Source organism: Silene latifolia, chromosome 9 (assembly GCF_048544455.1).
Source record: "Silene latifolia isolate original U9 population chromosome 9, ASM4854445v1, whole genome shotgun sequence".
In the NCBI taxonomy this organism is placed as follows: Eukaryota; Viridiplantae; Streptophyta; class Magnoliopsida; order Caryophyllales; family Caryophyllaceae; genus Silene; species Silene latifolia.
In genome coordinates this window covers 47777204-47804819 of record NC_133534.1, presented here as the reverse complement: position 1 = coordinate 47804819, position 27616 = coordinate 47777204, and the positions used below count along the sequence as shown (strand labels likewise).

The 27616-nt window shown below is 35.5% G+C and overlaps 1 protein-coding gene across 1 annotated transcript; it reads right to left on the bottom strand.

The window, feature by feature from the left end:
- Positions 1-1726: 1726 nt before the first annotated feature.
- Positions 1727-10978, bottom strand: LOC141599710 (palmitoyl-monogalactosyldiacylglycerol delta-7 desaturase, chloroplastic-like). The gene is made up of 5 exons (XM_074419812.1): positions 10524-10978; positions 9833-9973; positions 6719-6859; positions 5641-5747; positions 1727-2123 (listed from the first exon to the last, which is right to left on the bottom strand). Exons 1-5 carry the CDS (start codon positions 10944-10946, stop codon positions 1925-1927), a joined length of 1011 nt encoding a protein of 336 aa, XP_074275913.1. The 5' UTR covers positions 10947-10978; the 3' UTR covers positions 1727-1924.
- Between the last annotated feature and the right edge of the window lie 16638 nt (positions 10979-27616).

Sequence of the window (27616 nt, the reverse complement as noted above, 5' to 3'; positions counted from 1 at the left end):
TCTCGGTTGGCCGTGGGTTTGCTTAGGGAGGGAGTGGGCTTTCCACTTCCTCCTTATTAAACTCGTGGTCCGACTCAAAATGCTAAAATGTATATGACGTGATTTTATTATAAATCGTCATCGGTTATCGGTTATTAAAATATCAACCAGTAACATGACTCAGTCGATATATTAATACTTGTCCGACAATGACAATATTGTATAATTAATTAATTCAATATACATTAATTAAATATAATCGTTTATATTCAATTTACGAATTAACCGCTTAATTCGCCTTAGCCATTATTATTTAATCCGTATTAAATAAATATCTCAACATCGCGTTTGACTAATTATTAGTCAATAACTCCGACTAACTGTTTAGTCAAATTAGGCATCAACATGACTGTATTTTCATACCGTCACATCTCTCAAACGTATCCTATAGGTGTGACTTTTAGGGACCAGTTGATCACCGCCATCAGTATGACAATAACGTCAAACTTATCTAGCAAGCCAACCGTTATTGATAAACGTGGACCAACTGATAATAATACAAAAGTATACCCTTTGATCCTTTTAGAGATTTATATGTCATTGCACTAACTGTGGAGGACACCAGCCCCAACAGGCTGTTTGGTGGGCGTTGTTGCGGTCCCATCACCGGTTGTGGTACCGTGGGTGTGTCCCTGGTATCAGTGAGGTAATGGTATAATGTCATAGATGTAACACTGTCTCTCATGCATTTTATGTCGTATTGCATATTCTCACATTGGTGTCATGTTTAAATATTTATATTGTTGAAACTGACGTGTGTTGGTTGTGTGTAGATTGTCACCTATTTCCGGAGTGGCCTGTGTTGATCAATATGATATTTCCGATCATATGGGGAGCAGTTTGAGTACAGGTTGGTTTGGTGTCACGTGGAAGACGGGACAAGCTTCGGACTTGGTCGAGTAGCATAGTCTCATGCTAGACGAGATAATGTCATTAGAAAGGTTGTAGTAGTTATGACTTCTACTCTTCAATTACTCACTTATTCATCATGTAATTTATTAAATACTTTATTTATAAAAATATTTCTTAATTGCAATCGGATTTCACTGCCTCGGCAAACCGAGATGATAACATCTCCTGATTACCTTGGCCAGGTAAAAAGGAGGTGTTAAATTTACATCATTTGCATGATTAATCACATGTATGAATTCTAGCTTCCAACTTCAACTTTCAGTCTTATTTGTTAATCAACCGACATAGTAAATTCTAAGATGATAGGTTCAAAACAATGGATGTTACATAGATGCATATATTGGTAAATTCAGACATTATTTAACCCCGACTCAATTAGTGGAGGATGCTACATACATCGAATGAGAATGAGTGTTCTATTAAAGAGTGTTACAATACGTACCCCCACCCATACTCAAATCTCATGGATAGTAGACGATTGTATCCAATGGCATTGAGATTTGAGAGTTATTCCAGACATAAAGTGTTAAGGGAATGAACCTCGATCTTTAGTGTCGGTGTCATTTTCTGCTTTATGCTTAATCTGTCATAGGTAGAAAATATTTCGAACGTTATACTAATTTTCCACAATAATTTGATGGCAACTCCTAATTCAACCTTATTTAAATCCATCCATCATTTTTGAGCTTTAAAGATCGGTATTAAACTCATGACATGCCCCTTATCACGCGAAAGTTCTGCAGGGGTGACGTATTCCACAAATAGATAACCATTGATGAACTTAGATATATAATCATATGAGAACCCATATTTTATTTAAATAACATAGTCTTTTTTTAATTCTTCATGAAAAAAAATCAGATTACTAAATAGAATAAAAAAAAACGTAATATATAAAATTATAACAACCATTCATATGTGGATTATATTTTTTTTTATACATGCTATAATATAGGATCTTGAATCCTCGTATTTATAATTTAAATGCCATACGTTGTTTGTGAGCCATGGTTGGTAGCTTGACATCACTGGCTAAACCAAGACCTTCAAGAAGCTTGATAGTGTGCCAAGTTAGATCAACCTGCCACCATTCCAAGCCATGTCTAGCTGAGTACTCGAACGCATGGTGATTGTTATGCCAACCTTCTCCCGCCGTGAGCAATGCGACCCACCTAACAAACCTCCGATTTCTCAGTTGACCAACATTTACTATGATTTAATAAAAAGCTTACATTATACCAAAAAAAAAAAAAACATTTACTATGATGATTTCTTTTATATGCCATCTTCATATACTTATGCAAACTATTTAAAGATGTGACTTAAGATAATAAAAATATACTCCCTCATTCTCTAGCATGATTTTATTTGACTTTTATGAGATTAAAGTTTAAAACTTACCCCACCTACACAAGCCTCTGATTTCTCAGTTCACCAACATAAAAAGTTTAAAACTTAAATTTTTACATAAGTAATAAACCAATCTTTTGGAAAATTATTTTTTTGATGAAAAAAAGTAATATATTTACCCTACAAAATAGTTTAAGTGTTGTGTTACAAAGTACTATGTAAATGAGTTCGTAAGTAGTAACATGTCTCGTTGTTTTGAAATTAAAAACATATAAATCTTAAAAATCAAGAACACGAGAAATGCAGTTTAAAGGATCGGAATATTTGTTGTATATATATGAGATAGAGGCAAAATAGAACTGTAGAATGTAGTAAAAAATAAAAATAAAAATGAATTGCACTAAAGTGAATTAAAGCGTATTTATGAATTATTATGTCAATAAAATTCTGAAGTGTAAAAAAAGGCCTTAAATTCGCAAAAACTTTAACCCCGTGAAATGGAGAGGTTGACTTACTTAAAACCTCAAGGTAACTCACAATATTTTTTCTAAAATTTGATCCATCCCATGCGGACAGCTAAACGTTTTTATTCCGCGAAAGCGGTAATTAAGACCCTTAACTTTGTTCAATTGTGAAATTAGGCCCCATAACTTTCATTTGGAGCAATCAAGCCCCTTATGTTTCACCAAAAGTGAAATTCAACCCCATTTTCTTAATTTTCGGCAAATACTTAAATTAAAATCACTTTTAATACAAATTATCAAATATAAAATATTTTGTTTTATAATTTTAGAACTTTTATATTTATATTAAATATTGAGAATTGTTTTTATTTTTATTTTTATTTTATAGTATATAGACAATTTATTATATATGTATGAATACTATATAAATTATAAACAATTTACAAAATAAGTAAAAGTGTTATTCAACAATTAATAAATTATGTAGAGGTTGTAAAGTTGTAATTAGTAATTTTTTGGTATTTAATAAAAATTTTAATACTAATATAAAATATTTTTAATTAAAGTTCTTGTGGAAATTAAGAAAATGGGGTTGAATTTCACTTTTGGTGAAACTAAAGGGGCTTGATTACTCCAAATGAAACTTATGGGGCCTAATTTCACAATCGAACAAAGTTAAGGGGCTTAATTACCACTTTCGCGGTGTTTATTCAAATTCATAAGTTTTTTCCGGAAATCCTTTTGATGAAGCTACGTTACAAATCCCAAATTTTCACTTTTATTTCCACCTCTTTGTAAGCGACATTTTTTTATGGAATTGCAATCCCTTATTATTTTATGGAAAATGAGATAGCGACACCCGATCTTACTCAAAATTAGTAACACCGAGGGTATTTCGGTAAAATTTAGTCGTCTTTTCAATTTTCTCACTTTTAAAAATAGATTCATTTGAAATGGCTGGTAGAAATGGAAATTTAACTTGATTTTAAGATGAAATTCGCTAACAACACGGCGTTAATCGGACACAATTCACGTTCTCCATTCACAGGTAGCCCATACATATCGATCAATGCACTTGCAAGATGATAAACACCTAATTTGCAAAATTGCAAAGGTCGCATTCTCGCATTGATAGATGAGAAATCAAAAATACAACGTCCAAAGTATATCTCATGGTAAGAGTTGCATTCAAAATTTTTAGGTTAAACATCTGGATTTGCTCCAATTGTTCATTTTGCAAAGAATTCAGAGTCTCGGAGGAATCATGATTGGACCGTAGACCATAGTGTCACATTCTTTGTGTAATTGAAAATACTTCAGGGTTGATTTCTTTTTTTTACAAAGTAATTATTATGACAGAAACCTAAGCAAAATATTTTGATCAAAGTGATAAAAGTAGGTTTGTATAATTGATTATTGATGCTTCAAATCGGAAAATAGAGGAGGAAATGGCAGTAATAATTACAGTAACTTTTATCAGAAACTTACGTTTTTAACCTTTATATAACTGATTACTATATAAAATGTGAACTTTTTATTTTTTATTTTATATATTATTTTAGGGTATTTTATTAGGGTGTTACCGAATTTCGGTAACACCCGGTGTCGCCCTATCACTTTCCAATTTTTATTCCCTATCTACTACGGAGTAAAAGAATAGGTCAACTCACAAATTTTTCCTACAAAAAGTATTTTTTTTAAATAAGAAAGGTATTAATAATTTAATTATATTTACTAAATAAGGAAATTAAAAATTATAATGTATTTTATTATATATTTTTTTTCATTTAAATTAATCTTTTCATCAAATTATATAATTTTCACTAAACACTAAACTATAATATTTTAATTAAAGTATAAATAATACTCCGTATAAAACTATAAACTATTAAATCTTTTATTAATGCTATTATTTGAAAATGACTTGACTCATACTATTTATAATATATATAAACAAAACTATAAATCGTTTTGATTACTTTCATAACAAAACAATTGAGAGAATTTATAAATTGGAATCGTTAGATTTGTGGTATAAAAAACACGTTTTAAAATAATACATTTCAGCCCATGACTCAATTCTCTTGGACTAATTTTCAGTTTTAATTTTATTTTTCTCTCGAAACAAAATACAATAATGAGAAAAGTGAACTAACGAGATACCACTATTATTTTACAATTGTATTTTACTTAGTTTTCTTGAATAATTTTACAGTTCAATTCTTTTTTTTTATTATATCAAAATATAATGACGTGAAATATGAAAAATTAATTAGGTGTTACTTTAGCATGATTTAAGTGAAAACTCTATAAATACCGCGCATTCATTGCGCGGGATCTAGATTAGTTATATATTAAGACAATAAGAAACGTGAAAATTTTACCTTTCAAAATGCACTCTATTAATTAAGGGCACAAATGTGATTAGATTTCTTTCATTAACCCTTTATCCTTTCATTAAAAAATAATTTTTTCAGCAAACTATTTCATATTAAAATCTAAATCATAATATTTTAAGTAAAATAAATTAAAGTTGGCCGGTATACACCCATAAATTACAAAATGCCAAATTTTACATTTGATTCAATTATAAATGATTTGACGCATATGTACCCATATATAAAATAAAAGTACAAACTGCTATTAGTAGCTTTGTGGGGAAAAAAAAAACTTCATTAATAATTAAGAAATTTTATAAACAGAAATCATTAACTTTGAGCTAAAAATATAATTTCATTAGAATATACATTTCATGGTATTACTCAATTTTCTTAAATAGTTTTGCAAATTGGTTTTTTTAATAATTATATTATTTGATATTTCAGGTTTATATATATTAAAAAAAACAAAAAAAAAGGTACTTAGTGAGACTTACCAATTATTTTTAGATAGATCACCAGTATTCCAAGCTTGATTTCCCCATACATGACAAACAGAGTTCACTAAAAATGTAACGTGGTAACCAGTTGTAGTCCTTACACCCTGCACCACCATATTGTCCATAAACAAATAAATAATTTTTAAGCCTTTAATAATTTGGGTGTCGATATATTCATTCTGTTTACTGAAATTCCCTTATTTTGAAGTCAATTATCATTTGATTATTTGTTTGTTGAAAGGTAACGCCCATCAAAATCTCAATGAGCAAAAACTTCAAATTGTGGAGTCAACACTTTAGAAAAAAAAAAAAGCCAATTGGAGCACCTCTAATTCGGATATTTTTCTGATTTACTAGGTTTGAGTTAAGTCGGGTTATTGTTGAATCCGGCTAATGTCAGGGTCCTAAGTCGGGTCAGATTATCAAAGCACACATACACACACATATATATTTAACCTGACGTTTGAAATATTCCCACTAAAACTATTCTTTTGTAATTCATGATATTAGATATTATTAAAAACCCTCTAATTCGTAATTAAGTCATCAATCGGGTTAAGCTATTATTAGAAGCGCTATTGAATGGTGTACAATGGTTGCATAAAGCTTATGAACTCATTCATGATATATATATGTAGCAGGGGCGGTTTTAGGATTTGATAGAAGGGGGTGCGTAAAATTTTTTAATAGTGAAAATATCGAGTTATATGAAAAAAAATATTATTTAGTTGGACAAAATGTATGATATATAACATTAAATAAAAATTGTTCAATACAAGGATAGAACCCATGACCTCTAACTAAAAAATAGTCTTGATAACCACTAGACCCACATAACTAATATGCTCCTTTACTAAAAAGTACTGTAATTATTTTTCGGGAAAGGGGGTGCAAATGAACCCCCTGCACCCACGCCAAAAACGCCACTGATATGTAGCACATAATAAGAGCTATTATAAATTTGTTTTACTCCATACAATAATTTTATGGAAGAATTTATACTAAAGTATATACTACTCCGTATTTCTTATTACTAAAGTACAAATACCAAAATAAGTAAAGAGTGAATACTCACCATCCCCCACACAAGATACGGAAATCCTCCCAAAGCATAGAGAAAAAATCCAAGAGCAAAATGGTGTAACAAGTATGTACTCCTCATAAACTTGTAAAATTTTTGCCTCTTTAAGTCTTGTACAATGCATGATCCACCTCGCTGAAAAAAAAATAGTTGATCATTGTAAAAAACAACTTAGTATTAATGAAAAAGATAAAAATTGATTAATACTCCGTATGCCATAAAAACGGAACCGGTGGGAGTAAATATTAGACCTAATTTATAATTTATTTATTTTTTTTTTTTTTTTTTTTGGACAAAGGGAGCATTATATAAATAAAAAGCAAACAGAGTTCACAGGTACATCACGGGGGCGGGTCCGGGGAAAGAGGCACGCAGGCCAAAACAGAGTCTAAAGTACAGAGTTCTAAAACAAAAGGAGGGGTGTGATCCCACTCAAAACAACCCGAAGAAATACTAGAGTCCCTAATGGAATAGTGGGCAATGGCATCAGCGACCCGGTTGGCCGATCTCTTCTCAAATACAAGCTTCAAATGCGGGTAGTCCTGCAAGAGGGTCCTACACTCAAGAATAATGTTATTAAAAGGTCCACAGGGGGCAGAGGCGCCCAAAATGGAAGTAACCGCATCCAGACAGTCAGAGGCAATCAAAACGTTATTCACAAGGACTTTAGAGCGTAAAATCCCTTCTCGAATGGCAAGTACCTCACACAGGTAGGGGTTAAGACCAAAGGAGCGGGTGGACCAACCTAAAACCCAGGAACCAAGACCGTCTCTGATAACACACCCCAGGCTAGTAACAGAGGAAGAGGGGGAGAAAGCCGCGTCAACATTGGTTTTAAGCCAACCAAGCGGAGGAGGGGCCCAGCTCAAAGGGTAGCTAAAGGCATCAAGGTGGGTGGAACAAATAACAGGGGCGGTGAGAGGACGGTAAGAGGCACAGGTCCAGGCAAAGGATTGGGAGGCAACCAAGGCGCAGAAGGAGGAGGGGGAGGAGGGGGTAGAGGCGGAGGGGGAGAAGGTTAACTCGCAGCGGCGCAACCAAAGGCGCCAAAGGACGAAGGTGAAAAGGGTAATCCAACTACGGGGTTTGGAGGTGCAGTTATCATAGATCCAGTAATGGAGGTCGGCAGTGAAGAAGGAATCAGGGGCATTAAGGATAGACCAAGAGTGAGAGGCAAAGCTACAATCTCGAAGAGCATGAAGAGAGGTCTCAGGGATAGAAGGGTTAGGACACATGGAACAGGAAGAAGAGGGTAAGATGTTTTTTCCGAAAAGGGAAGCTTTATGTGGTAGTTTGTTCCACCACAAAAGCCAGAGGAAGACTTTAATACGAGGTTGGGTTGGGAGATCCCAAAGCCAGAGGAGGTTATCAGGGAAGGGGGGGGAAAGGGTTGGGGCGAGAGGAGGGCGGCAGAGGGATGCATAAGCGTCACTGATAGAGAACTTGCCTTTGGGGGCAAGGGAGGTGGAGAGAGTATCCGGCCTAGTGGTAATCGGGATGGGGGTGGAAAGAATGCGATCTTGATGTGGTCGGGAGGACAAAGTCCAAGGAGGTAAGGTCCCAGGCACCATTGGTGATAATGGAACAGAGATTAGCGTTAGAAGAGGAAAAACCAAGAGGGCCCAGAACGAGACCCCTTAGAGGACCGAGGTCGAGCCAAGGGTCATCCCAAAGTCTGATGGTGGAGCCGTCTCCAATTGACCAAGTGAGATGGTCTTTAAGAAAGTTCCACCCTTTGCCAATGTTCTTCCAGATATGGGAGCCACTAGAGAAGGAGCGGCGGGTGGGGGTGCAGTATTTACTGTGGATGGCTTGGGCAGCAGGGGAGGAACGGTTTAGGAGGATATTAGAGCAGAGTTTAGTTGAGAGGGCGTCGTTAAGAGGCTCCGCGGCTTTGATTCCAAGGCCACCTAAGGAGAGGGGGAGGGTGACAAGGTCCCAATTAGCAAGGTGGAGTTTGTTGGCAGACTGGCTCGACCAGAGGAAACTCCTAGTGATCTTATCAATGTCGCGGAGAATGGAGGAAGGGAGGCGAATGCATTGCATCGCATGGTTGGGGATAGCATTAATGGTGGATTTGATCAAACATAACCTACCAGCTCTAGATAGAAACCTAGATTTCCAAGTGGCAAGTTTCGACTGGATGTTATCCAAGATGAATTGAAGGTCAGAACGCTTAGGTTTCCTGCCCAGGAGGGGGAAACCAAGATAGGTGCCAAGGTTGTTGGTTCTCTTAATATCAAGGGCGTTCTCGAATAAGACAGCCTCAGAAGGGGGGGTGTGCTTCGAGAAGATGATTTTACTTTTAGAGCAGTTGATCTTTTGACCGGAGTTAGAGCAGAAGGAGAGGATGGTGTCTTGGAGAGTGCACAAATTTCTTTCAGAAGTTCTACCGAAGACCAGAATGTCATCAGCAAAGAGAAGATGAGAGAAAGAGACTCCACCTTTCCCTAGGGGAAACGGGGTCCACTCATTGTCGTTGCAGGCTTGGTGAATGAGACGCGAAAGGGCTTCCATGCAAATAATAAAAAGGTAAGGGGAGAGAGGGTCACCTTGCCTAATACCTCGAGAGGGGGAGAAGGTATCTAGAGGTGTGCCATTAAAGGTCACAAAAGCAGAGGACGTGGAAATGCAACTCATGATGAGAGAGATAGTTTCGGGGTCAATGTTAACAGAGATAAGGCATGTACGGACGAAATCCCACTCAAGCCTGTCAAAAGCTTTCTCAAGATCAAGCTTAAGGGCAAACCAACCAATCTTACTTTTAGAGACATGCATGGTATGAAGGATCTCAGAGGCAATGATGAAGTTAGAATCGGTTCCTCTTCCGGGAATGGAGCTCCCTTGATTAGGAGAAATCAGAGAATGTAAAAAGGGCTTGAGCCGGTTAACAATGATCTTCGTAACAATCTTATAAGTGGTGTTGCAGAGGCTAATTTATATTTTCGTATATCTGAATTTGAGGTTTTAAACCTGTCAATTCGAGTAACTAACCAATGAGTTTAATTCCTTAAACGGAAGGAACTTATTATATGAAGTAGTAAACATAGTAATTAACATCAGTACTTGTAAATTGTAATGATAATATAACTCAACAATAAGCATTACCTTATCAGCAAGGGCAGCGGAGTCAAAGATCCAACCGATGTGACTGTACCAGAATCCTTCAAGGGGACTATGCGGATCTCGTTTAGTGTCCGTAAACTTATGGTGGTACCTATGTGTCCTTACCCATCCAATTGGGTCTCCCTATTTATCGATAGCATATCCATTAAAATATAATATTAATCTCATATAGAACGAACCCTTTTTCATCTTACATTATGAATAATACACTTTATATTTAAATAAATGTTGATTTCCATAAAGTTCATTTCTTAACATAATAACAAACTAGAACCACTAATGCATGACGAAGACAATAACTTGGGTAGATGCTCTAAAATAATACGGAGTACTCCGTAATTCTTATGAGAGGAGACTCGACATCGTACTAAACCTACGTACTGAATTAGTGATAAGAGGTTATATTATTGATCGAGCAATATTGAGGTAGTAATCCTCAACAATAAATGCAAAAAAATACACTCCCTATAAATTTGCATTTAATCTTGTTGTCTACGACGGTATACATAAAGATGGTGCGAAATGTTTCACATATAACGATGATGTTAGTGTATAAGCAGAGTTATTAAAAATTCCGTTTTGCACTAAACTTGTGAAAAATCGCCTTACTAGAAGTATTTCTGATAAATTTGTTTTAATAATAAAACTCAATATAAATCGATAATAAACAAACCTGAAGGGCTAGTGAACCAAAATAGGCAAACAAATACTCGAGCCACTTCACAAGTTTAAAACTCCGGTGAGTTAAATTTCTATGAAACGACAACGTTACACCAAACAAGCCAGTCAACACATATAAAACAAGAGCCACCCAAAGTGCACTCCAGTTAAAATTAAATGGTGCAAACATGGCCAGTCCATGTATCATACCCACCACTATTAACCTCCCTATACCGTTTACATGCCATTTTGTTTTTTCTTTTGGCTTTCGAACTACTATATTTGACAACCAAATCCTATGGGATTTTAATTCTAGTTTCGACTCCGGAATCGCGGAGGAGTCCTCTAATGAGGTTAATGATACCTTTGCCTGAACATTTCTCATGTTGTTCGAGGGGGTAAAAGTAAGAGAAGGTGCAAGAAGAGTAGTAGCCATAATATGGATGGAATTTGTAATATTTGATTTTTGGTAGTAAGTGAAGTTGTCATATAGCTTATATATATAGAACTACCAGACGGAAATTCTATTGTATGATTATCGTACGTGCGACGAGGAGTGTCTGTCCACTTTTTTTGACTAAGAAATGACCATTTTTTTCAAAGTGGTCACTATTTACTAGCGCTGGCAAAGAGTAACCCAACCCGATAACATTACACGAAATTAGCGGGTTAGGGTTAGAGACATGTTGACTCATTATTTAAGTAATTGGCTCAACAAGAACCCAACATGAAACTGAAATGGATCAGGTTAGGATTAAAGTCTTACAATACGAACCCGATACGAATAATTCATTTAATATAAATGGGTTGAAAACAATTGCAAGTTGGTTTATATGTTAACCACTTAACCAAGCTAAAGAAATGTGTAAACGAGATAATGTTGAAATCCTACATTTTTATTAGACTACTGTCGTCTACTGCATGGCATTTGAAAAAGGAAAGTATTAATTTTGTTTTTCACACTTTGATTGGATTATGTTATCTTTGATGTGAAAGGGTTTGAACATGTCATTTGGCTTAACCAGCGCATTGTGGGTTAAGCAAGTCATTCGGTTAAATGGATTAGATGAGTTAGATGAGTTGAGTAAGATGAAATTGAGTTGTTTAAAAATAATGGGTTAAACAAGTTGGGTAGGATTGTAAGAAAGTCAAATGGGTTGGATTAGGGTTGAGGTATATGACCCGTTTAAGTAAATGGGTTGGATTAGGGTTGAGGGGTGTATGACATATTTATATGTGACACGAACACGAACCCAACATAACACGACCTGATTGTGAGGTTTAGTATTTACCATAAAGTGATTATTATTTATCAAAATTCAAAACGTTGTATTTTTATCAAAAAAATACAAAAAAAAGACCGTCCTATAAGAGAATTGTTACTACTTAAAAAAAGGCCAAAGGACTTGGGTTTGACAAATAGTTATGGGTGTTCATTAAGACCATTTCTTGCAAAGAACAATCTAACATGTAACATGGCGCTAGGTTTGACGAATAATTATGAGTGTTGATTAAGACAGTTTCTTGTTGTTCATTCCTCGTAATTAATTCCAAATTATAGATATTTTAAAACGACATTTCAAGCACGTTGAGTTTATAATCTTAAACGTCATTATTTTAACGGAAAATTCATGTGGTATTCTAGAACTTTGTCATTTTGTATGTGGCACTCAACTTTTTAAGTTTGTGTACATTATACTCTCCATGTTTGATTTTCATGCACAACATACCCTTTTTGTCTAAGTAGAAGAGGACTGCTCTCAATCATATATATATCATCATTCTTATAATATCATAAATTATCTGCATATAACGGAGCAACCAGCCCCCTTCAACATCTCCGGCCGTAGCGCTGACCTCTTTTTTTATTGATTCAATATAATGGTCTTCGACCACGGACGACAATTCGACAACGACAAGCTGAGGGAGTGGCTGGAAACGTTCGACGTTTAGTGAAAAGAATGTTTTTTTATACACCTAGGACATTTCAAGGGAGGTCTCTAATCTTATCCACTAAAGTGTCGTCGATCGAAATCTATAAAAAAACTCAATTGTGCATAACTTCTAATCTGGGATACACATTCAGCAAAATTTTTTTCCTAGAATGAATATCTCGTCATAATCAACAATTTGAGAAGAAAAAATTCGCCGACTCACATTTTAAAAGGTTTTTTGTAACAAAAATTTCAAATCAACCGTATCTTCAATCTTAAATTTCTGAATGACCATTTTCGTTTTATCAATTTATAGATCCCGAAGAGGTAATCAATTTGAAAAAAAAAATAGTCAATTCCGATTTCTGATCTTTGATTTATGCTCAATTGAAAATTTTAAGAACGATAAAAAGGACACGGTGTGCTTGAAAATTAAATCTCAAGGATATCATGTGCACAAACTTAAAAAGTTGGGTACCACGTGCAAAATGGCAAAGTTCAAGGATACCACGTGAATTTTCCGTTATTTTTTTAATTAAAACGACACTTCAAACACATATTGGAACTCGAAGCATATTCATGGCTTATTCTCACGACGGTATATATTTCTCAAGACGAACAGCGTATCAGAACAGATAGACGTAAAATATAGAGGTGGAGCGGCCGATTCATATGCTTTTTAATTTTTTGGGAATTTCGTCTTCCTGGTGAATTAAACAAGTTTAGAGCAATAGCAATAGTGGTTCTTAGTCTTGGGTGATCACTAAGGACCTAAAATAAAAAGTTCTTCTATTTCAAGTAAAAGTTTATTCTTAATTTTAATAATTTAGTTCCAAAATAAGAACTTGGTTGTTTATACATTGGAATTTGAGAACCAATAAGCATACTTTAAAAAATGTGGAATATCAATTACTTATTTTTTATTTTTTATTTAAGAACTTTATGCAAATGTCATCTATTGTGGACAAAAGTTCTTAAACATTGGAACTAATAAAATATGATATGGTATAAGGAGGACTTAATATAAAGTTCTTCTATTGCTATTGCTCTTTGTAATTTCTATAAGAAAAATAAAAATAGTGGTTCTTATTCTTGGATTTGTCAATAAGAACCCAAAATAAAAAGTTCTTCTATATATTGCAACTACAAATTTGTTCCTAATTTTAAGAATCAAGGTCTAAAATAAGAACTTTGGTTTGTTTATATATGGGAATTTGAGAACCAATAAACATGACTTTGAAAATTGTGAATACCAATTACATATTTACTATTTTCCATTTAAGAATTTTATAAAAATGTCATCTATTGTGAATAAAAGTTCTTAAACATTGAAATTAAGAAAATGTGACATTGCAAAAGAAAATTTTTTTATAGATTTTTTCTATTGCTATTGCTAATACGCTATTCCAGATATTCATAAGAGTATTTATTAAGATAAGTAAATCTTAGTTGAATCTTATCGTATTTCTTATATATTCACACAGCTCATGTGATGTATATTCTATAACCATTTTTTTTCAATAATACTCTGTATAAGCTATTTAAAAAGACAGAACCGCTTAAAACGATATTTCATATTTTATAATTTTGCATTATTATTTAGATATACTTGTAAGTTTTTTATATCGTGAGAAAGAAAAATAAATAAGTACATATAAAATTCAACCGAGAAGATAAATTTAGGGTCCCATTTACAACTCTAACTGTTGACGAATTTTTCGTATCTAAAAACTCAAATTAGATACTAAATTCGCTACCCGCTTTATTTAATTAGTCTTTATAATAGTGATGTACTCCCTCCGTACCAGACCAAAGACAACACTTACTATAAACGGACGTACCACACCAAAGGTAACATTCCTTATTTGGCCCACAACATTACCAAGTTATCCTTATATCGATTTGATATTTACACAAAATGTCATTACATACCCACCTATCAACCCACAATTAAACCCACAATTACATACCCCACCTATTTTTTCCCTCTTTGTCCTTACTTTTTCCACTTTTTCTTAAATACTCTAATTTTCCCTACGTTACCTTTGGTGTGGTACGGAGGGAGTAATTAGCTACCAATATGGTTTGGTCTCAGTAGGGACTAAATACATTTTTTGTTTCAACATTAAGCATTAAGTTATATACTCCCTATTTAGTAGCAACTGAGTTTGGTTAGTCCCTAAATTAATAGCTAAATCATCATTTTCTTGTGTGTTCATGTATCTTGAATCTTATGTTTTGTTAGATTACAATAATTAGCGAAAATAGATTATATGAAAATTTATTTGAATGGAGGTTAAGATATATATAAAATTTGAACACTTACAAAATCGCAGTTGGGAGTGGATTTCTAAGCAATTTCAATGGTTTGGCTTAAGAACTTGCTTATAACTTTAAACAATTGTAATTTAGTGGCTAAACCATTTTAACTGTCCATGTAAAATAACTTGGTTTAAGCAACTAGTTTCATTAAGCTGGTAGCATAAATAGACCTACCATAAGGAAACAACCAATACCCATGAGCACTTAGATCAACTGGCAAGGGGTTGTTCTAGCTTATCCAGAGGTCTCATGTTCGAGCCCTGGGAACGCAGCAGTGTTAAAACTCATGAGGGAGAGCTTTAACGCCCTAGTGGTTCTACCCGGCTCGAATCCGGATTAAACCGGATGGTTTACACCAAAAAAAAAAATAAGGAAACAACCAATAGAAAGTTAGTAGTTTAAAATATGGCTTCAGTCAAGCTAGAGAAAAATTTAGCTAAACCATTGGAATACTTGATTAGGTCAAAAATTTTGTAACTTAAAATATGATGTGACAAAGGTAAACTAGTAGTAACTTGCTTACCATTGGACTTGCTGAGGAGAGAGATTATTAGCTGAATTGGGTGATACATGAATTATTAGCACAATATAAAAATGAGTTAGTCTCACTTAAGACGAATATCTCTATTAACAATAAATTGGGTTAAGTATTATACAACTTGTGCATCAGTGTTTGACAAATATGTTGCTTTAACCTATACATTGTGCTTTCGTTTTATTTCAACTACGTGACCCGTCTTAACGGTAAGATAAATAGTGCCAACTTCTAGTCGTAAGGAATCATAGTGAAAAGTTGAAAACTTAAGAATGTCGTCCCTGAAAAAAATAAAAAAATAAAAAACTCCTCTATTGATTATCATGGCGTGGGACTGGTGGGACTTGGGAGGATGGTATGCTGGGTTCAATTTTGGAGAACCCTAACCTCACGACAGAGCAACGTGTGGACGAGCTAAGTACAGCAAAGTTTATAGTGTAAACCTATCTTATTTTTATTTTTTGTTATTATGCATGCATATGATTTGTTCTTAGTTTTATTTTAGTCACTCTATTTCTAAATAAAACTGTTTTCAGCTTTCATACATGTTTGTGATTTGATTCTATCATTTAAGGTAAGTTTCTTATATTTGTCCATGATAAGGAGCTAATTAAGGAAAGTATTACACTAATATATCATGAGATATTGAATTATGAACTCATAATTATCACACTTAGAGGATTATTGGTGTAATACTTTCCTTTATTGGCTCCTTATCATGTGCCCATTGGGCACATGATAAAAAAACTCATTTATTAAATACTAGCTAGTTTAACACTCGTGCTTTGCAACGGGCAATTAATTTAGTTACGTTGCAACGGGATAATTAATTTAATTATAATGTTACGTCTTATGTCTAATTATTTCTTTACATATGATTAATTTTTTTTTTCAAATAAAATAAAAGATAAAACACTTTGTTAATGAAAAAAAGTTTTAAGGCTTAATATTTGCATGTTATTGTTGTAAATGACGTCCGTCGTTAATACAAACTCTTTGTAATACCCGTCCTTTTAGAGACCCGTTGACCGATGTTGACTGACCTTAAACACTTATCTTAACCTTCAGAAACCTTACGAGTTAAACCTTGTGACGTTGTGAGCCTTTGAGTTCGTGTTACTCGATCTAGCGGAGGCTACTCGATCGAGTAGTTTGGGCACTCGATCGAGTAGAGGCCACTCAATCGAGTAAGTGGGTTACTCGATCGAGTAACGTGAGTCTAGCGGGGAATTATAAATCGTGAAACCCCAAATCATTTTCTCTTTTCTTCCTAAACCTAGATGACGTCATATCACTCCTCCTTCATCATGGTTCATCTCTTTGAGGTCTTTGAGAGCGGTTATAGCATAGGGATGGGATGCTTGAGTCGGGTAGCGGTCTTGAAGCCGGATTGCTTTGTATAGGTATGTTGTCATCATCATCATCATCGTCTCCCTTGATTTCAGTTATGGTTATGGTAGTAGTAATAGATGGTTATGATGGTTGTTATAGGTGGTTTGGTGGTTGAATGTTATCTTGTGATCGTGCGCGGAATCGCTGCGGTTTGTTAAAGGTAGGTTTTCCTACTCAGTGCTGTTGGTTGTCTAGAGTGTCTATTGTTGTAGTATAATTGGTTTAGTGTCGTTGTTGGTGGTGTAGATTGGTTGTTGTTGACAGTTTTTGTTATACAGTGTGGTTGATTGTAGATGGTTGTCTGTGGTTCTCGAGGTGCGTCTTAGGTCGAGTGGAGTCACTTGCGGGAGTGGCTTCACGCCCTTGATTCTCCCTCTGTGGAGCCCGCCACAGAAGGGGAAATGCACATTAAGGAACATGGGTTATCGTTCAGATAGATGAGCGGGGCTTAGGGGGAACGGTTGTGGTCCCCCACTGACAGGACTGGACCTTCGGGCAGTCAGAGATGTGCGGTTGGTTGGCGGAGGCTGTGTGTGTGTGTGTGTGTGTGTGTGTGTGTGTGTGTGTGTGTGTGTGTGTGTGTGTGTGTGTGTGTGTGTGTGTGTGTGTGTGTGTGTGTGTGTGTGTGTGTGTGTTACTGTATTTATGTTGTGTCTACTTTTCTACTTGTTACCTCAGTTACTGACCTTGTGTGGTATTGTTGTGTTGTGTCTGCCGTGATCCACTATGGTGAGCAGTCAGTCTTAGCAGGTTGATGTATGGATCTTAGCTGGGTGCTTGGAGGGACGAGTCTACCACGAGTCATGGCGGAGATAGTTTCACATAGTTGATAGGAGTCAAGAGTTGTAACTTTATTTTGTTTATATCACTTGTAATTTAATACTAACCGTTCTATTATCGACATTTGATTGATGCGTGCATTTTATATAGGCATTTTGTACTTCATTTGCACGCATTCCTATGCATATTTAGTAGTGTTTAGCTACAAATGTCCCCCGAATTGTCTACTTTGGTTTCTCTTGTATTATTTGCAGGAATGAACCAAAGAGGAGCGGAATCAAGCTTAATACATGTCCCTATGCATGCATTTTGGAGATGAGTTGAGTCGGAGCTTGGAAACTACTAATTGTGATGCGCAAAGAAGTAAGATAGCTAGGCGAGTAAGGGAAGAACTTCAAATTACTAGTGCCTAATTTGAAGAGCCATATCTCGAGTTCTATAACTGATTTTCAGGTGATTCCAATTGGAGATGAAACTTGCCCTCTTAGCTTTCCAACGCCAACAGAAACGCTCTATTTGCCCAAGTAACGAAGAAATGGCAACCGTTTGAAGTTCAGTGCGCGAAGCAGGAATTGTGCACTGGAAAGTACTCGATCGAGTACTATCTTGTTTGATCGATTAGTTATTGTCTTCGATCGAATGCCCTCTTTTTGATAGTGTTCGATCGAGTACCTAAGGTCCTCGCTCGAGAGGTTTTAGCTTGGATTTGTTCGATCGAGTGATATAAAGTTGCTCGATCGAGTGACTAGCTTATATACTCGGGATTTTTATCCCGTGTTAGGTTTATTTTATGTTAATAATCACTTTCCTATATAAAGGAAGTCGAGATTAGGTTAAAAACATCTCATATACTCTTAATCACTGCTTTACTCTTAATTACTGCTGGGAACTTTGTTTTGCTTCTCTTTTCCGGATTCGCTACTTTGTAATCTTTCTTTTGCTCTCTCTATTTAATCTTTCCTCTCTTTAGTTTGTATCTTTCATTATGTTTGTTCTTGCTTCTTCCTTCTCTTTTGCTTTATTCATTATTATGTTTAGCTAATTCTCCTGCTAGGATTTAGGGGATCCAATGAGTTGATGTTAGTTGCTAATTAGGTTTGCAGATCTGTTGCTAAAATCTTGTCTATGCTGTTAATCACCGCATATAATTGCAATTAGTTGCTTGAGTCGACACATCTAGCTAATTGATTTGGTAAGCCTTGACCTAGACCAGAAGGTTGGAAGGGGTGAGACCTGCAGTGAACTTTAGGATTCTTTAGTGAGGCGGATGCTAAGCTAATAGTGTTTTAGAGTGAATTGAGACCGGAAGGAGATATTCGTTGCCCCTTAGACCGATACAAGTGACCGATCTGTGACCTTAGCTGCAATTATCTGACATTCATTGGTAACCCGACAATCCTAGTTCTCTCTCTTTATTGTTAATCCCTTTATTTCTATCGCTCAATTTCTCTTGCCACCTCTCTTAGTTTAGAAATCATACTCAAACCCTCGTTACTCTTAGACTAATTTAAAACATATAAATCTCATTTTTGCCTCCCTGTGGAGATCGACCCTACTTACCGTCTGTTAGTAGTATTTAGGTATTTATTTTTAGTACTAAAACGACGGTACCAAATTTTGGCGCCGTTGCCGGGGAGGCAGCGTAGTTTTATCTGTTTTTATTTAGTCTATTTCTTGTCTCAAGGAACCTCGGTTCCTTGAGACCATTCTCATGTCTCTCATTCTTGACTTTCCGCAGAGAGAGAACGAAAGTTTTGGTTCTTATATAGACAGGTGGGAGGAGTGGCTCGAACCAAGATGAGGAATGCTTTCGAGACTCCAAATATGCCTGTCTATCATCCGGGGAATTAATGCCCCTATGCGAGCATACCTCGAGGCTAATGGTAAGTGTGATTTCGAAGGAATCCCCGTAAAAGAAGTATTAGAATTTTTTGAATGGTTTGCTACTGGAACTCTTAAACCCAATTTCTCTCTTCATGTTGACTCAGATGAGGGGGTGAGTGAGACCTTGGAAACCGTTTTAGGAAATACTGACGGAGAAATAGAGGAGACCATTAGCGTGGTTGATAATCCCTTTTATAAGGATAATTTAGAACCCCTCTATGATTCTTGCACAGATAGTAAGGACGACTGAGAAGGTCTCTTTGAGAACTTCCCTACTGATGAGTCTAGCCATAAGGAGAGTGAGGAGAAAAGTTTTGACAGTCTTGAGGTTAAATGGGATAGTTATGGCGATATTATGGATGAACCTATTATTGAGGACCCAATTGACTTTACTGTCCCTTGCATTTGGGATGAATACCCACCTTCTCCTTTAGCAGACCAGATTCTTCCACCTCACAAGACAAACCCGTCAGTGCATATGGATTATACTCGCGTTATTTTTGAGTCAAATGCTCATAAGCTCTCTTATTTTCCACTCGCGGTTAATTTAAGCTTTTATATTCCGCCCCTAGCTGGAGGGAAGAATTATTTTGTGGATAAATTTGGGAGCTGTCATAGGAAATTAGTTAGGCTTAAACGGATGCACATTTCAATTTCCTATATCTTATCTTTATTAATTCAGAAGACAATACTCAATCCAGGGCGTGCCACGTCATTAATTCAACTTTTTTTTTTGGAAATACATGTTATGGTGGGACCCGTTAGTGTGCAATGTATTTATTTCTTCAGAATTCCGGCTATACAAACATGCGGCAAATTTCGTCTTAGAACAAATACTATGAAATAATACTATGAAATACTTTTATACATTCCGAATAAATGAAATTAATGGCATATAAGCGAAATTAATTACAAATCAGAATAAATGAAACAATTACAAATAAACGAATTACATAATTTAAAAAAAAATAATAATAAAATTACATAATTATGAGAAGGAATTACATTTAATTACGGGATTGAATTACATATAATGCGAATAAATTACATGCATAATTTTTAAAAACTAGATAGTACGATATATTTTTTTTAAAAAAATATCCTTTGTTATTTCCTCTTAAACTATTACATGTGAACACATATTTGTAACAAGTTTAAACATTAATTATGTAGATTAATTATGTAGATCGTTGATTTAGACCAACTAGATAAGTACAATAGAAATGTAAAAAAAAAAATACATCTAAAAACATTAATACCGGCCCAAATACATACCCGTGCAATTTTGCACGAGTTTAAAACTAGTTATTATTATATTATGGTGGTCGTCGGAGAAATGCCCATCCGTCGCATGTTTTCCCTCCTTCAACCATCCACCATCAAATCTACATCTTCATCGTTCGGAATTACTCCTTCAATTCAGCCATCCTAGCTCACACCCTTTGTTTGCCTCCATCAGCCACCACTAGATCCATGCACAAGGTACCTAGAAAGATGAGGGAAAGTGACTTAAGGCGAACGATTTTGATGTGCAACGTTGTCGTAGTGTTTGTGAAGCGAACGTATTAGGTAGGCTGTAGGCGTGGTGGTGAACGTGGTGGGTCATCTAGTTGACTTATCTGATTATTGGTGGTCATGTTGGTTTTCCAGCCGGAACGGTTGGCCAATAGTGGGTTGACGGTAGACCTGACAAACAGATCAGGTCGTGTCGTGTTCGTGTTCATGTCAATATTAAACGGGTCATCACTACCCCAACCCTAACCCGACCCAATTACATAAACGGGTCATTTGTCTCAACCCTAACCCGACCCATTTAATTTTTCTATAACCTAACCCGGCCTGTTTAACCCATTTATCTTTAAGTAGGTCAGTTTTAACCCACTTAACCCGTTTAACCCAACATGTAAACTAAATGCTAATTTTTATGTTGTTTTGTTGAATTTTGACTCAGGCCACAAATATATTATGATAATTTTAAATAAATGGGTTATTCGTGTCAAGTTCGGGTTCAGGTCAAAAGACATCAACCCTGACCCGACCCATTTAAGTTTCGTGTCGTGTCTTGTCAACCCAATTACTTAAATGACTCACACGTCTTGACCCTAACCCGTTAACTTCGTGTCGGGTTCGTGTCGTGTACATTTTTGAGTCGTGTCAATAATTGCCGTCTCTAGTTGACGGTGATGATAGTCAACCGTGAGTCTGTGGTGGTGATGTGGATGATGTACTATGGTGGGGTCTAGAGGTTCTAGGAGGTGTTGGTGGTGTGCATTGTGGTTTAATGGAGGAGTTCATGTATGACTAGAAATAGAGATGATGATGATGATGTATGTGAATGGGTAAACACAAGGGCAACATAGTCATTTTGGGAATTAAATTTTACTAGATCAGGAGAAATATAGAATTAGTTGAAATTTCTAAAAGGAAAATATGTATAGAAATGAATGAAATGGAGGAAGTATTTAACCGAGTTTGACCAATAATCTTACCTAATATGCTTGTACTATATATAAGCATACGTGACATTAGCCCCGTTAGCAACACCACATTAAGCTGTGCCATTGAGTAAATATACAAGTAATGCTCCTTCTAATAAAGATTTAACTAGTCTCTCTTAAGACGGATAACGGTTAAATATGTTAAATAAGACAAAAGTAAAATGCATAGAAAATAATAAGATGTTTCATGTTGGTTCTATTTATATGGAGTAATTTATACACTACAGAGTAGTTGGCCTGGAGGGTGTGATTCACTCTTAAAGCAGTAAGGTAGGCTCTCCCTTTACTGAGTTATGTCCTATCCTTCAGGAGGACATTTTTGGGGAGTCAGTGACGGAGCGAGCATTTAAAGCCAGTGGGGGCAAAAAATTTCAAGGGGGAAGAGGTTATTCTATAAGGCAACCTCGAAAAAATTCGGAAATTTTAACTAAAAATTTCGAAATTTTCCGCCGCCAAGCGAGGGCAGGCGCTCCTGCAAGATCCCACCCCACCCCCCCCCCCCGCGGTTTGGGGTAGTTATTCCCCGTATAATAGCTAATACTCCGTAATTAATTTTCGGGGCCTTGCCTTCATTCACACCAAAAAAAAAGGAAAAAGCAGTAAGATAGGCTATGAAAACGATATGATTCTGATCATATGATTGACATTTCGCTCCCATGTTAACGAGCGATTTCTTGTAATTGGCTAATCGAGTGGATTCAAACATGTACGCAACACTGTTTTTGTGGAAGTTCTGTACGAATGATAAGGCTTGTCTAGAGGAAGGCAAGGGTTACGTTACATTTACTTCATTCCTCTTTTGAGTTTTGAGTCCATGCAACAATTACGGAAAATGTGTATACATAGACATTGTTGCATGATTAAGGTAAACGCTGAGGGGGAGAGGTCATCATCAGATACATCTCCCGGAAAAATCGGAAAACAATATACACTACTCGAAAGACTTTTTATTAACGTTATCAAAAAATTGTCTCATGTATGAATAATAATAAGTGAAAAACATATCAGCACCATGCACACGGTACTACTTCGTTTTCATTTATGATTTATGTATTAGGTAAGATTGCTGATTAAGTCCGTCCGATACAATACGACCCAATACTTGATTGAGCCGGAGTAATGCAAATGACAACTCCATTATCAATTAAATAACGCATTCACAAATGTAATTATACCTACTTGTCAAGAATTAAAATTTCTTGTCAAATTAGCAACCTTATGTAAAACAAAACACATGCCTGGCCTGTATTAATCTCGCAACCTTACGCAAAAATTACAGTCATTACATGTATCCCCACTGAAACTTGGTAATTTCGGCATGTATTACGTTAAAATTACGCTATTAGTCATAGGGGCGATTCTAGGATTTGATAGTTGGGGGTGCATAAAATTTTTTTACAACGAAAAATCGAGTTATACTTTAAAAAATCTTATTTAATTGAGCAAAATGTAGGGTGAAGAACATTAAAAAAATTTGCTCAATTAGAGGATTGAACCCATGACCATTAAGGTGAGAAAACATATCACACCACTAGATCAACTTAATTTATATACTCCTTTACCAATTAAATTTGTATTTTTTTTTTGACAAAGGGGGTGCGGGTGAATCCCCTGCACCCCCGTTATAACCGTCCCGTATCAATGGGAATTCAATTGAACACTATGAACAATCACTGAATCAGCACTCTATACAAATAGGAAAATAACCAGCTTTAAAAGGTGGGGGACTATTTCCCTTCCTAATTCATACTATATATAACTAACTATCGTTAACTTTTCTTTTCTTTCATCATAGCAGAAAATATTTGAGCACTAATTTTAATTTTAGATGGATTATTTCGTCTGAAGTCTTCAAACGGGCGTTATGTAATCATTTTTATAGTAAAGTGTGACCATTTAAACTGGGTCACATTTAATTATAAATGGGTCACATATGACCTGTCTGAAACCCTGAGAGAAAAATGACCAGCTGAAGGGAGACTTTCTGATACTTTCGAACTATCTTAATACTATTTGTTATTTTTTTGGTGTTGACTAGGAGTATCTCCTACCAAAAGCTGTGGCAATCTCCTTCGGGGTACTGAAATCAATTTAATGGGTTGACCTCTTTCAAGTTTAGCTTTTCATTCGCAAAAGTCAGGAATCGAACCTCGGACCACTTGTTTAAGGGCGTATTGGGATAGAAAAAGTGGAGGGAAAGGAAGAGGAGGGGGAAGGAGACCGGAAGGGAAAGAGAGGGAGGGAAGGTGAGGGGGAATAGGAAGTGGTTGTTTAGATACAATTTCATCTAAATCGTGAATATTGTGAATTGATTTTGATTTACCGAGGGAAAATTAAATGGATCCCTCCAAATCTTTCCCCCTTCATTTCCTTCCACTCTTATTTGTTATCCAAACAATGGATTTTAAATCCCCTTACTCTCCTTCCCTTTCTTTTCCCTCCAAATCCCTTAATTCAATCAAGGATGTATTTGGATAACAAAAATTGAGAGAAATGGAGGGGAGGGGGAAGGACAAAAGAGAAAGGGATGGAAGGGAAGGGGATCGGAGGGGAAATGAGATGTGGGTGTTTTGATACAATTTCCTCCAAATCTTGCTTATTGTGGATAGATTTTGATTTGTCTTGGAAGAGAGAAAATAGATCCTTCCAAATCGCACCCCCTCCATTTCCCTCTACCCTTGTTTTTTGCTATCGAAAGAAGGGATTTTAAATCCCCACTCTTCCTCCCTTTTTTTTCCCTCCAAATCACTCAATTCAAACACACCATAAGAGATGAATCATTACCACTCACACCAGCCAACTTTGGTACCTTAATACGACTATTTGGGATGTACTTGCTACTTTAATAAACCTGTGCTATTTTTTTAGGGTGTGTTTGGATAGTAAAAGTGGAGAGAAAGGGAGTGGAGGAGGAAGAAGGGAAGAGAAAGGGAGGGAATGGGAGGGGAAATGGGGTGTGGGTGTTTGGATACAATTTCTCTCTAAATCTTACGTATTGTGAAAAAAAATTAATTTGCTTTAAACTTTAGAGGAAGAAAAATATATCCCTCTAAATCTTTCCCCCTTCATTTCCCTCATCCCTTATTTACTATCCAAATAAAGAATTTTAAATCCCGTACTCTTTCTCCTTTTCTTTTTCTTCAAATTCCCCAAGCTAAACACACATTTAATGAATCAGTTGGTCTTGCTGAAGACGGGTCGGAGCAAGTGACGGGTAATGCCACTCACAAAACAGATAGGAGAGACAAGGTGGGGACACCTCCATGTGCTTCCCTCTCTCCTCTATTTGGGTCATTTGTGAGAGGAAATGGTATCCGTCATTCCAAAGTGACGGATACGTGCCGTCTTCAATAAGATTTTGTGTTAATGAATATGTGTGATGTGGAATGTGTGTTGTGATCTAGGTTGCACCAAAACGGACACGGACACGAACACGACACGGACACGTGACACGGCATCCCATGAAATTTAGGACACGGGACACGTTATTTAAATTTAATAAAATATATATTTTGTAGTTATATATGTGTGATTTTATTTTTGAAAAAATATTTGATATTAAATTTAAATAAATGAAGATAAAATTTGACGTTAAATATAACTTATTCTCATTTCTAAATCCAAAAACCAACTTATAATCAATTTTTTTCGACATCTCATTACTTGTCTAAAGAACATCATTTGCCTACCAAATTTAACCATATAACAATTCACGTCATTTATCTTAAATTCAACTTTCCGTTTGAAAGTGCGTTCCAAATACCATGGACACGGCTCAAAATACCATGGACACGTGCCTAAATAAAAGATGAAAGTTAGACACGGCTTTACAGGTGTCCGACACGTTTTGAAGTGTGTCCGACGAGTGTCGTGTCCGACACGGGTGTCCAACACGGGAACACCGATTAGGAGGAGTGTCCGTGCAACCTAGGATGTGATTTGCGATAGCGAGCACCTCATAACGTGTAAGAATTTGTAATATAGAAATAAAGTAGACTGTTTAGACGGTTTAATCAGGAAACAGGAGTACATAACAATAAATTGATTTAACTACAATCTAATATTTGACGTAACTAGAATCTAACTATGCCATTCTCATATTCAGACAATGTCCTCTACTCCTCTGCGTTGCCATAATTACTGAGATGTTGGACCAAAAGAATGTCTCACGTTTTCTTGGTTCATGGTCAAGTACATATAGTACAATCCAAGCTTAATTGTCACTCTCCCGAGATATTTAATTTTCGGTAATGATAAATACAGTTGTATTTAAGAACTAACTTACTTTTTAAAATGGAATTAAATTAAAAATTTATGACATAATTACGCGTAAATTGATGTCATTAATGCTTAATTTATGTTTTTCTTTGCTTTTTAGTTACCTTAAATGCAGCCCTTAGGGCTGTATGTATCATTTTCCTTTAATTTTTGTGCGTTAAATTTTTTTGGAAAAATGCACATGGTGCCCTTGAGATTTGCCCTTTTCCACGATATATCCAAAATTTTGATCCGAAAAACTTTAAGAGGTCATAACTCGTGTTTAAGAGATCGAAATGTGACGGGTTTTTTTTTTTCAAATCGATCGTCTTTTTTAGAACTACGATTTGAAAAAAAAAATCAAATTTGGAATTCGTTACCAAGAGATATGGTTACTCAAAATTTGTTCGGTCAAAAATCTTTGACATACTACAACTCCTAGCCACGGGAACCAAATACGACAATTTTTTTTCCAAATCGTAGTTCTCGAAAGATGATCGATGTGAAAAAAAAAACGTCACATTCCAATCTCTTAAACACGAGCTATGCCCTCTTAAAATTTTCCGGATCAAAATTTTAGATATATCGTGCAAAATGGCAAACCTCAAGGGCACCATGTGCATTCTCCCTAAATTTTTTGAGTCAACATAGCTTTTGTTAAATTCGCATATATAAAAAGGAAAGTGAGAGCATCTCCAAAGGTTGGCAAAAAGGACTTGCTTGCAATTTTAAGAAGTTGCAAGCTAGTAGCTAAACCGTTGGAGTTATCCATGTAGACTAGCTTTGCTCAAACAATTTTTAGCTAGTAGCTTCATTGAGCTAGTTGCTCAAATAGACCCATAACAGAAATGTGACCAATGAGAAAATAGTAATCCAATTAATAAAGATTTAATTTTGATTGAAAATTTAAAAATTGAATAAATAAATAGAGAAATGTGTTAAATGGGTCCAATCAAGCTACTTGTAAATTCGTTAAACCATTGGAGTATATTGTAGCTTGAAATTGTTGTATCTTACAAAAATGAGGTGGCAAAGTTAAGTTAGTATCAACTAGCTTATCATTGGAGATGCTCTGATATGACGTCATCCGGTAATACTAAAATTAATTTTTTTTTAAAAAAAAATTGTTAGTCTGAACTTTTGCGCCAAATATCCAAGGCTAAATGCCTAATTTGAGTAATTACCCATAGATATATTTTAAAAAGAAAATAAATGTTATCAATATCTTCATATACTTTTTGCGCCAAATATCCCTCATATTCACCATTTTCGTCCCTATTCCCTTAAACGGATTATTCAGTTTTTCTTTCCCTTTCCTTTTTTTTTGTAAACTTTTACTCTTATTTTATTCATTCCTCTCTCCTATCACCAAACCACCCAACTCACAATTCCTTATTTAATTCCTAATTATTCATCTCTCTCTCCTACCATCAACCCCGCCCAAACTCACAATCCATACTTTATTCCGCTCCTAAAGCCTTGTGCCCACAACATAGGGGAACAA

Bases quoted from the DNA above. Each gene is read 5' to 3' on its own strand.
- LOC141599710 (XM_074419812.1), bottom strand. From the start codon at position 10,946: ATGGCTACTACTCTTCTTGCACCTTCTCTTACTTTTACCCCCTCGAAC. The intron at 6,860-9,832 runs GTAATGCTTATT...TTTTTTTTTCAG, and splicing joins CCGCTGCCCTTGCTGATAAG to CGAGGTGGATCATGCATTGT. The intron at 2,124-5,640 runs GTAAGTCTCACT...GAGGTTTGTTAG, and splicing joins GATCTATCTAAAAATAATTG to GTGGGTCGCATTGCTCACGG.